Genomic DNA, 12,028 nt, shown 5'->3' on the forward strand with positions numbered 1-12,028 from the left:
TGTGTGTGTGCGCGTGTGCGCGTGTGTGCGTGTGTGTGTGTGCGTGTGCGTGTACGTGTGTGTGTGTGTGTGTGTGTGTGTACGTGTGTGTGTGTGTGCGTGTGTGTGTGTGTGTGCGTGTGCGTGTGTGTGTGTGTGTGTGTGTGTGCGTGTGCGTGTGTGTGTGTTCTCCTCACAGTCCCCAGCCCCAGCTGTAAGGGGCATAGCTCTCCTTAAATATGTTTCAACAAACCACATGGTTCAACTTATTGCTAAAATATGGCTGAAAGTGCCCGCGTGCGCACACACGCACAAAGACACACACACACACGCACACACAGACACACAGACACACACACACGCACGCACACGCACACACACACACACACACACACACACACACACACACACACACAACTACAAAACTCAACACTGCCTCTGGTCTCTATCAGATCTGGGTCAAATAAAATCTGAAAATAAATCTTGGCATTTGCTCTGAGCAGCTGCTGGGTGGAGTTTGCAACATAAGAAAATACAGTGCAGTGCCAGAAAGTCTACATAAAATGTAATGTGTTGTTAAACATGCTATCTACTGTATGTTACAATGCTGTAAATCCAAGTATGAAAACTGTAAATACTAATCTGTTGATGGTCAACATAGCAATAATTATTTCTACGCCATGTAGGTGTGTGTGTAGAAATGTGTATTAGCATGGAGAGGACATTATAACTTTAAGCTTGAATATTATTATTTATTTTATTGTTATATGATACTCCTATTCTTTGCTGCTGTCCCACTCGCTTCTTATTTCATGTGAATTGGTCTTATTTTGTTCAAACAAATGCTATGAATGATATTTGGTAGAAATCTGTCTCACATTAATGTTTGAGTTTGCGATAAATAACACAAGTCTGCTCTTTACACATGACCCCTGTTTGCTTGTGTGAGCTCCGATATCAGACACATGTTAAACAAGCGTTTGTCGTTATTATTGGTGTGTTTCAGTGTACATCGTATCGGCCCTGAGCAGCCCCAAAAGGAGGCGGGCCTTGAAGAAGCTGAGGGGGCGCGGCCTGACGGAGCTCCTCCCCCTGCGCAGCACGCTGCAGACTCTGGCTGCTCTGCAGCTCGACTCCAACCACAAAGTGTGCAAGGCTGCAGCCAGCTGCCTCAGCAGAGCCGCGGGCTGCAAGGCCTTCAGGAGCAAGGTACCGTCATGTGACAAGGTGTATGTGCAGGTACACCACCAATCAAACGTCTGGACACACCTGATTGGATGATCTGTGTTTCAAATATAAACGGGGAAGTTGATCCTATGTATGAATTTCTTTCCAAAGCCTTTGATGTTCCATCAAGGCAAAGAGCAGCTACTTTAAAGAATCTAAACCTGCGGTTCCCAACGTTTTCTGACTCGTGACCCACTTGAACATCTCAAAAAAATGTTCATGGCCCACATCTCTGCATCAGTACAGAGGCCAAATAATGTGTTCTCAAACCACTTTTTATTTTAACGATAGAAGGAGCTGCCCATCAGCACCACACCACACATAAACTAAAAGTGAGGGGGCTGTCTGCAATAGGCTAATTAACAAATACAGTAATTCATTACAAATTAAATAACGGTATCATTCAACAATGGAGAAAAACATTCTCACGCACATTAATAATAATGATTACTTTTTTCCACAAAGATCATAATGTTTTGCAAATGATTTGGTGGCCTACTTACATGACCACCAGTGGGCCCCGGCTCACAGGTTGGTAATGGCAGATGTAAAATATAAGATAGCTTTGATTAATTTAACACTGTTTTGATCACTGCATAATTCCACATGTGTTATTTCATAGTTTTGATGTCTTTACTATTATTCTAAAATGTGGGGGAAAGTTAGCCTGGTAAACCAGCCGGTCTCGTGAACTCACATTTCATTTCGTTCTACCAGACCATCTGGCCTCCAGCCCTGGGAGGGTGTTTGCAGAAATTGCAAAGCGTTCTAGCCAATCAGCGACCCGCCTCATAGTTGACATCGTAACCGGCCAATCAGGAACACCGCTAGCAAAACAATAATGGCTGCCTCCTTGCCGGTCCGCCTCGAGGACTAATGTCAACGTTCGTCAAGTTTAAACAGCCATAAAGTGCGGTTATTTCAGAAATAGACTCAATAACAACAATTAAACAAGTACAGGAGTATGCAACAGCAGAGCTTCTCTCGGCGGAAAATATGTTTTTGCCGTTCTCCAATCCAGTGGATTTGGGTTTGATTGGATCCAATGCTGATTGGCTGAAGGAGTTGTCTGTCGAGGCAAGTACACCTGCTCAACCTTCACCCACTGCAAACACTGTTGTGAAGGCTTCAGACCAGAAGAAGGTCTGGTAGAACGAAATGAAATGTCAGTTCACGTGACTGGCTGGTTTACCAGGCTAGGGGAAAGTAAAGATCAAGAAAAATGTGTCCAAACTTTTGACTGGCAGTGTAGGTGTTGGTGGTATATTCACGTATGTATTCATTGTATATGTAAGGGATAATGTATACTGAGCCGGTGATTACTGTGGAAATAATGACCGACAGGTGAAGATTGAGCCCGACGCGCAGCGGAGGGCTTAATCATTCACCTGAAGGTCATTATTTCCAGTAATCACCGGCTCAGTATCCATTATCCCGCTTAGAACACGGCCTACAACTAAATCATTCAATAATCTGACAAAAATAATTATTCAAATAGATTTTTTTATAGCGTTTTCAACACAAAGCGGTTTCATTCGTAATTGGCTACACAAGACACCACAGCTGCAACTGGTTGGCCTAATTAGTAGCGTCTGCAGACAAAAGGCTCTTATCAACTGATTAATCCAGGTGTGGCAGAGCAGCGGTCGGTTGTCGAGAAATAATGACCGGTGAATCTTGTTGATTGACCAATCAGAATCGAGTATTCAAGAGAGCTGTGTTCTAATAGCTATTATTTCTTATTGCCCATTTATATTTTATTTCTACCTGTAAATAACAGCTCCTCTCTCAGGGTTTCTCCTTGTGTAAATAAATGCAATGCTGCAGCTATTACAGCAGTATAAGTCATATCTTCCCCCCTCTCCAGGCTATAGTGTATTACACAGAGAGTCTGAAACAGACTGATGTACAGATCCAACACGCTGCCTGTCTGGCTCTCAAGTGCCTGAGGGTGAGTCTCACACACACACACACACACGCACACACACACAAACACACACACACACACACACACACACACACACACACACACACACACACACACACACACACATTATCAACTGCCTGTTATTTTTGTCTGACTAATGTGTGTGTGTGTGTGTGTGTGTGTGTGTGTGTGTGTGTGTGTGTGTGTGTGTGTGTGTGTGTGTCAGGCGACAGAGAGCGTGGACCAGATAGCAGAGTTGTGGCGGTCAGCAGATGAGGATCTTCGCAGCGCTGCCAGAGAGACTGTGCTCTCCTTTGGTACGTACGTTCATTCAGTCATTCACACACACACACACACACACACACACACACACACACACACACACACACACACACACACACACACACACACACACACTTTATTTTATCCCCTCCCTCCCTCATGCCCCTCCCCCCCCTCTCTGTCCCTCTGTGTCTCCAGGTAAGAAGGGTTACCTGGCCTTCCAGAGGATGGACCAGCTGTACACTGAGATGCAGGAGGAGGCCTACCAGAACCAAGACACTGAGATCACCATTCTATAGGAGGCCGGCCCGTGGGCCTGTTTCTGACCCGACTTCCAGTAAAGAGTCTGGGTGGTCCTGACTCCCAGGCTGAGACTCAGTCCAGACAGAAGCTGAGGAAGTTGAAGGACCTGCGCTGTGGAGGATGCTGCAGGGGCATGGCACTTTCCTAACATCCGCTCCCTCTGTCCAGCCCTAACTCTAACCTACAGAGTCTTTAGAGAGACTTTAGAAAGTGGAACAAGTGCTCCCTCTGCTGGGCATTTGCTAGAGCTGCCGACTGCACACCCACAGTGGAAACTAATCTACCAGCCAACCAGCTGGTCAAAATCTAAAAGAAATCTACCTGTGGCTGCTTTCACTGCTGCCACTTTCATTGTACAACCCCCCTTCCCACCACCACATGTGGATTGTTATGTTGTCGTCAGGAAGTCACATAGCTACAGCTTCACAGACCTGCGTTAAGCCTGGATTTACTTAGGTGGGAATCTGCATAAATGAGTTGTGATTTGTTTGAGGTTTGTGAATTTCCGGAGTCATTGCAGGAGGGCAGTTCAGACTAATGTACGACAAAGACTTCATATTTCCGGATACATTATTTTCCATACAGCGCTCTCTCTCTGTCTCCGATCCTCAGGGATTTCCTCCCAGTTTCCCCACCCTTGCTCAAGGCAATAATTGTCAATCTCTCAGAGTTACCTCGACCAAGTTCTCGTCGCCCGGACAGGGACACGTGCCGCCTCCTGCTGGCTGAACCGCAGATTGGGAAGGACCTCGTCTCGCTTGCCACTGTTGCAGCCAGACTCTCCCAGCAAAGGGGCTGGGAGGAAGGACCTGACCCGAGGACGCATTCACTCACCACAGAATGTATTTGGCTGTGGTGAAACTGACCTGAGACCCCTCTGACTGGGCTATTTAGAGTCCGTTTTGGAGGTCAGCACAGAAGGCATGGGAACCAAACATTAGTCAGAGTCAAAGTTACAAAGTGCTTCACATAGAATAAGACAGCAAAATGCTGGACATAAAAGACAATGATATACATTAAAATATATAATTAAAACTTTTTTTTTTAAATACATTTGTTAGCCTAATTTTGCCACTACTGTTAAGTGGGAAGCCTAGTAATGATTTTTTAAAGCCATAGGAAGGAAAAACACAAAGGAAAGGGGGTAATGAAGGAAGAAAAGATGGAGGGAGGAATCCCAAGTCATGTAAACAGACCGACCTTTTTCACAGCAGCCATTTTGTGTCTAAAAGGCAGGAAGTAACACAGGTGCAAGCAGAACATGAATGAGCATTGAGGGTTTCAAACTTGCAATCCATTTGGTGTTCAAGTGCTGGGGGCCCCCATTAATGTTTTGCCTGCACCCGTTACTTCCTGCCTTTTAGACACAAAATGGCTGCCATGAAAAAGGCAGATTTTAAGAAAGGAGGGCGGAAGGAAAGAGAAGGAAGAGAGGTTTATAAAAGACATTTAGCCCATGTGACACCGAGAAAATGTCAAGTCATGCTGAATCATGCACAGCACGAAGTGTGTGTGTGTGTACGTGTACGTGATATGGCCCACAGCAAGAAACTTGTACGACTATAGACACTAGTCTCAAGTCAAGTCCCAAGTGGTCTGAACGAAGCTATTAGTAATTGGAAAAATATATATTTTTTTTAGCCAGTTATTTCATCTCCCTGCTAACGCCAGTGTTGTCCCTCTCCATTGTGTTTAAGTCCCTGGCAGTGCATGTCCCATCTCTTCCAACAGACTGCCAGGGGCATGTGCTTTGTAATATATCATGTAAAACAATATTTATAAGAACTATTTATAAAATGAGCGTATTCTGCATAACATTTTTGCCAGTATGAAATGTATACAATATTCAGTGTTAGTGTACATATCATTGTGTTGTGTATTGCCTTTTACAGATTTGTAATAAAACATTAGCCTTGTGTGGATGCTTGTTTAAAAGTGACATGCCTGCCCTGTGTGGATAAATGACAGAACAGCTTTTAATACATGTCAGTTCGTGAATATATTAGTTAATCATTAGATAGTTGCTGATTAGTCAGTCAATTCCTGAATAGAGTGGCTAATGATTAGTAAATGTGAAAATAATATTAATAATTGAAAACAAATTTCAATTATACCCATATCAATTGGGTTAGGGTATGGTCGTGGTTAAGAAAACCCTAATCTTAACCACATCTATTTGACTTGCTGCATGTTCTGTGTGTTTGAGCTGGGCTGTAGTCCTGTGGTGAAAGACCATGCCTTCCAACCCAAAGGTTTGTGGTTTGAATCCCGGTACGGACACTAAAACCTTTTCAAGTCTTTCATTGGGAAAGCCATAACAAAACTGCCTAGGGATCCATTGTAAGTTACCTAGGCGGATGGTCTAGGGGTTAAGGCGGTCACCTTAACAACCGCATTGTATGCGGAGAAGTGCAGGTTCGATTCCTGCAGGGGATTTGAAGTCGTCTCCCCACCCCTCCCTCCCTCATCCGCCGTCTCCTGACTTCCTTCCTTCACCCTGCTCTCCCCTCTGCCATCTCCTGGCTTCCTTCCTTCACCCTGCCATCTCCTGGCCCCCCTCCCTCCTCTGCCATCTCCTGGCCCCCCTCATCCCATCCCCCCCACCCTCCCCTGCCATCTCCTGGCCTCCTTCCTTCACCCTGCTCTCCCTCCCCCTCCCCTGCCATCTCCCGGCCTCCCTCCTTCACCGTGTTCTCACTCAACCACTCTCACCATCTCTGCAGGGACTGTGCCTGCTCCCCTCTCTCCTCTGCGGGTCAGTCCCTGCAGAGATGGTAGTAGAGTGGTTGAGTGCAAACAGGGTGAGAGGAAGGAGGCCGGGAGATACATAGGTAGATGGCAGAGGAGGGAATTTTGTTGGAGGACGGGAAGGGAGACAGGGAGTTACAAGGAAGGACAGGGGGCTGAGCAAAGGGAGTGGGGCGGTCAGACTATGGATGGTGGTGGACTGGTTGTTCTCCCTGTCCTCTCTCCTGCCTTGCCTTGTCCTCTCTCTTGCCTTGCCTTGTCCTCTCTCTCCTGACTTGTCCTCTCTCCTGCCTTGCCCTCTCTCTCTTGCCTTGTCCTCTCTCTCCTGCCTTGTCCTCTCTCTCCTGCCTTGCCTTGTCCTCTCTCTTGCCTTGTCCTCTCTCCTGCCTTGAAGTCCTCTCTCTCCTGCCGTGTCCTCTCTCCTGCCTTGAAGTCCTCTCTCCTGCCTTGCCTTGTCCTCTCTCTCTTGCCTTGTCCTCTCTCCTGCCTTGCCTTGTCCTCTCTCTCTTGCCTTGTCCTCTCTCCTGCCTTGAAGTCCTCTCTCCTGCCTTGCCTTGTCCTCTCTCTTGCCTTGTCCTCTCTCCTGCCTTGAAGTCCTCTCTCCTGCCTTGCCTTGTCCTCTCTCTCCCTGTCCTCTCTCTTGCCTTGTCCTCTCTCTTCTCTCTCCTGCCTTGCCCTCTCTCTCCCTGTCCTCTCTCTCTCCTGCCTGTATCGGTTATAAGAGGAAAGATTGATGTAAAGTAGTATGCAGTACCGCAAACAGCCAGCAAGCGGCCCTAATGCTACATCACAATTCAAATGCCAAATACTGTAACATCATATATTTAATATCTGTTTGGTTTACAGAATATAAAATACAGTATATATATATTTTTTTTTTTGCATTGTAAATCATGACATTTTCTTTCTTGGTATTTCTCTTCTTTACATTGCCCTGCCTTTAAAGCCCCATTCAGTAAGATTTCCAACTGCGCCCTCTGCGTGCATTAGTATCGATAACGATATCGCCATTCAAAGTCAACAAAATACAGCGCCAGAAGCTCTATGTACATGTTGTGACATCGGGTACTCACCACGTGATGAAATAATAATCCATAGTTCCGTGAAACATCATTTTCGTAGCAAATCCGAATCGAGTTACTTCCTCGTTTTCATGAACACAGCGCTTCCGCTGTACAGCACATGCGCGCATGGTTTTCTTTTTTCTATTTTATTGACACGGGACGCTGACAGCAAACTGCTTAGTCCCAGTGCTGGCCAATGGAGGGCGGTGTGGGATAAATAAAGACGAGGGTCTCCCTATTAAAAGTCAATCTACCATGTCCTGTGAGTAAATAGCTGTTATATTACAGTAAAAAATGTCAAAAATCTTACTGATTGGGGCTTTAAAGAACTCATGATGGGAACTGACAGTGAAGATGATTTGGATCAGTGGAAAGCTGAAAGGAATAGTTAATCCCAAAAAAATGAAGATTATGTCATCTCCTCCTCGTGCCAGTTGAAACACAGGTGAAGTTTGTCCATATAAACACACAGGGAGGCTGCCAGCACAACTCCAGACACTCCTGTGAGGTCAAAGATCAGGACTTCCTCAGTCTCTGTGAGATAGACAGTGAGATACAGAACTGCGTGGCATCGGCCGTTTGTCCAAGTCCAGAGGACAAGATACGTGGAGCTCTCCTGAGCTCATGGCCTGAAGGATTGGCTCATTCCATGTGGATGTATTTGTATTTTATGTCTGACATTTGAACATTCTACATTTGAATCAAAACATTTCCAGAGAGAAAACCAGCCACCATTGACTTCAGTACAGCACAGCTACCAAACAATCGTCCGTCTCATTTTTTCTTGGTAGCTCGCTTTCCTTCGCCCTTCTTTGGTTTGCCTTTGCCTCGCAGTTTCCTCAGGCGACGCATCTCCTCCTTGAAGTCTTCATGCTCGTCTCTGAGGAGAGATGTTACCGTTAGAAGCTGTACGATTCAAACCATTTAGACCTTTTCTTTTCTGCCCCCGCTCACAACTTGCATTGACTTCATGCCTGGCTGCTCGAGTGCAGCACGCTGCAAGCTTGAAAATTAGACTTTAGAATTAAAATAATTTCACTTAAACCGAGTGTTTTATGGTCACTCAAGATTCTCTGGAGGACTTGTTGGCTTGGTTCGAGCCTTAAAACTCGTTATATTTGGATTTATGGAAATGTCTATGGAGAAACTTACTTCTGGGGCAAATTACGTAACGAAAAGTCACATGCCTGTTGAGCTCTATTACATAATGATGAAGTGAAAATGTATTACATTTAATCAAATTATTACATAATAATGCAGTGTTATTACATAATGCGTTGTTACACCCATACTATTTTAGTTATTAGCAGCACCGAAAGTAATTTTTTTTTCTTTTGTTTTGATATTTTCTGTAACCGTGGTGGTTAGGGAGGAATCTGATATTTGATATTTAATAAAATAACAACATTGGGCGAATACATCATAACACTGCTGATAAAAAACGTCTGCCTTTTTGGCACAAATGGAAATCTGTGTCAACATGAGAAAGTAGCTGATGATGAGCTCCTTAAAATACCTGAATAGTCCCATGAACCTCAGCTTTTGGGTCATGGCGTAGTAGATCTTATGCTGCGGGTACCAGTCATACACCTCCTTCTTCTGGGCCATTGGAGGCTCCTTGAAGAGCTGGACCACCTTCATGGACTTGGAGTCCGTCGGGCGCACGACGTCCCCGAAGATCCGCGCGCTCAGCCTGGCCATGCGGACTGCGTAGGTGGACAGACCGGCCATGACTGGAAAACAGAGAATGAGGTGAGGGTTTTGATCCAGCTATGACCAAAACAATATTTAAGCAGCCTGTCCAGCAATGGACAAATGCCCTGTTAGGGCTGTCCGCGACTCAGCATTCTGCCAGTCGAATCGAATTCGACAGTCCAATACGAATATTCGACTATTCTTTAAAAAGTAAATGTACAGAATATCTTCAGTAATTATTTCGACCACATCAACAGTCAATGCAACAGAGTGATGGGGACATCAATAAGAGACTGTATAGAGAGGCAAAGTGGAACGTCACTTCCTGCTTCAGCGCTGTACCAGAGATTTTCATCTGCTATTTATTTTCCCATAGACTTTTCGTAAAATGCTTATAAAATAGTTTTACTTCGTCGAACCAAACGGTTCAGCTAACGCTATAATCGGAAAAGACCATAGAACATTTCACTCGGACCAAAACCTTTTACGTTTTGGTCCCAGTGAAATGTTATGCGATCTCTCCTGTTTCTAAATATATCTGTACGGTTTGGTTTGAACAAGTACAACTATTTGTATAAGCATTTTACGAAATGTCTATGGGAAAATAAATGGCGGATGAAAATCTCTGGTACAGTGCTGAAGCAGGAAGTAGGCGGTCACTTTGCCTCTCTATATGATCATGCAAGATTTGAATTGACGTTGGGCTATTGGATAATAATAAATAATAATTAATAACTTAATAATAAGTGCATGTATTCAGAAGTTACAGGACTGATGGCTTACAAGACTTTCAAAGTCTCTTATCTGTCTAAATGATTGATTAAATCTATTTATAATCAGGAGTGACCATGTCCATATAACATTTCACTTGGACCCAAACATAAAAAAACAGATTTTAAAATATCAGTTTGACCAAGTAAAACTATTTTTATACGCATTTTACGAAATGCCTATGGAAAAATAAATGGCGGATGAAATTCCTTGGTTCGTATGCCCGACCCAGAAGAGGGAGTGACTTTGGCACTCGTTTTTGTGCTAGCCTAAACAATATTAAAAACAGGGACTTTAGCATAGCGTTAGTTCATGGTTTTGACGTCCCTGACAAGGCATGACAAAACAAAGGCATTTATTAAGCTGTGCGTTTATGCAGCTTTGTAAAATGAATGATAGGCTACATACAGCTTTCAGTGGCTTACCTGCGAGGCTACGTCCCACAGAGAGCCTAGTAAGCCGGTTATGAACCAGAAATCACCGTTTCATCCTAGAATAATACCACGTTTGTTTACTCCTGGTGTTTAATTGGAGATGTTGGTTTATTTCCAGTATGATGAAGATAGCGAGCTAACCTTCACACACACGCCAGCCTGACCTCACAGTTGATCACATGACACATTTCCCGAAAATATCATTGGTCATCTGGAAATCTGCTACTGACAGGAAGTCCGTGACTCTTAAGAAGTCGGAGAGTGCAATGTTTTTACACAAAGTTCCGTTTATTATGCAGCAACGATAAAAAGTCCATTCCTAAAAACAGGATTAAAAAAAATAATGTAATTCTAAATTAATCTAAATATATTGCTTGTCTTTTTCTACTAAAATCTCCTAACAATGTTTTCTTTATGTGGCAAAAAAAATATGGGATTATCATGTAGATGCTTCTACTCTACTCTTTCTTTTTATTGTTTTATTAGTTAAATTATTATTATTGTTATTCCATACTGCATACATATTGATGAATATTTGCACAATATTGTGTGTGTGTGAGAGCGAGATAGAGAGAGCAGACTAGGACAGAAGCTGACAGCAAAACATGTCTCAGCATTGTTTTTTCTTACAATGGGCAATTATTGAGGATTGAGGGAAATCTTAACCTAAAGTGCTTTGTGCAACTGGGCCATGGCTACTAAATGGGAATGGTGCAGTTGTCCGCACAAGGGTCAGAGTAAGCCATCTGCCCCTTGTATCTCATATCATGAGAGTGGCTGTCATAAACCCCCATTAGGAAAGCACACCAAGAGCGTATATCTTATCATCTTACAGTATCTTAAGAGTTTCTGGTAAGGAAAGGTGATATGCAGCACTAAATTTATATACATTTGCACTAACTACGTGAGTGATTTCCCTTTCCGTTTTAGAATACCATCAAGGACGAACTGAACAATAAAAAAAAATAGTTCTGGGAGGAAACATTTGATTACATGCTCAATCTGAAAACCATTTCAGTCTATCATCGATTTGTTTTGTTTTTAGCCCTGCACTCTACAATTTGCCATTTTATTACTCTCCTTGTTTTGTGTGTGCTCCAAAACATGAGCTATATGCTCTTTCCATCTGTACTTGTTTCAGTTTAAAAAAAATGCACAGCTCACAGACAATTATAAAGAGGCTTGAACGTGTTAACACTTCTCAACTGTGCTTACACGTTAAGTAAAACAAAATATTCAAATAACTTCATTTATATTCTTGCACAAAATATATGAATTGAAGCACTTTCAATGACCCGTCTGTCTAGTTTCAAAAACATTTAAGGCCTTGACCCTTGACCCCCCCCCCCCTGCAAATTCATAGTTTCAAGGATTTCAGGGACCTGTGGGAACCTGTTCCTGATAAAAGACTGACTTTGACACCAGTTTCAATACGTTGAGGAAGAACCTTTATTTAAATTAAAACCAAAGCAATCATATAGCAGAACAAGTTCAGAACTGCAACAGGAGGCTACCCACACACACTGACTCACACACACCAACAGGTATCCAGCAGAAACGTCTTAGCCTGTCTGACAGCTAAACATAACACTTAAGGC

General features: G+C 43.6%; 2 protein-coding genes across 3 annotated transcripts in view; one reads left to right on the forward strand and one right to left on the reverse strand.

Annotated features, from left to right (window-relative positions):
- The window catches only part of ripor3 (RIPOR family member 3), a gene marked incomplete at its 5' end in the record, with an annotated part of 39,586 nt that extends 35,768 nt beyond the window's left edge, over window positions 1-3,818 (forward strand). The window contains 4 exons of the mRNA XM_083661979.1: window positions 986-1,188; window positions 3,074-3,157; window positions 3,360-3,450; window positions 3,614-3,818. Coding sequence (XP_083518105.1) covers window positions 986-1,188; window positions 3,074-3,157; window positions 3,360-3,450; window positions 3,614-3,714 — 479 coding nt within the window. The 3' untranslated portion in view covers window positions 3,715-3,818. The remainder of the gene's footprint in view (window positions 1-985; window positions 1,189-3,073; window positions 3,158-3,359; window positions 3,451-3,613) is intronic.
- Window positions 3,819-7,276: 3,458 nt separating this feature from the next.
- mrps33 (mitochondrial ribosomal protein S33) lies at window positions 7,277-10,601 on the reverse strand. Of its 2 annotated transcripts, none has more exons than XM_083661908.1 (3): window positions 10,572-10,601; window positions 9,047-9,263; window positions 7,277-8,410 (listed from the first exon to the last, which is right to left on the reverse strand). In XM_083661908.1, the coding sequence occupies exons 2-3, from the start codon at window positions 9,259-9,261 to the stop codon at window positions 8,305-8,307; spliced, it is 321 nt and encodes a 106-aa protein (XP_083518034.1). In that variant the 5' UTR covers window positions 9,262-9,263; window positions 10,572-10,601; the 3' UTR covers window positions 7,277-8,304. The 2 variants fall into 2 exon arrangements, with proteins under 2 accessions (XP_083518034.1, XP_083518033.1); XM_083661907.1 differs by having other exon boundaries at window positions 10,422-10,598.
- Between the last annotated feature and the right edge of the window lie 1,427 nt (window positions 10,602-12,028).

The sequence above is a fragment of the Poromitra crassiceps genome (assembly GCF_964638095.1).
Source record: "Poromitra crassiceps genome assembly, chromosome: 27".
NCBI classification, from domain to species: Eukaryota; Metazoa; Chordata; class Actinopteri; order Beryciformes; family Melamphaidae; genus Poromitra; species Poromitra crassiceps.

What these genes read in the sequence shown, in the direction of transcription:
- mrps33 (XM_083661908.1), bottom strand. Translation starts at nt 9,261, where the DNA reads ATGGCCGGTCTGTCCACCTACGCAGTCCGCATGGCCAGGCTGAGCGCG. An exon ending in AGGTTCATGGGACTATTCAG is followed by an intron (nt 8,411 to 9,046) that starts GTATTTTAAGGA and finishes ATCTCTCCTCAG; the next exon opens with AGACGAGCATGAAGACTTCA.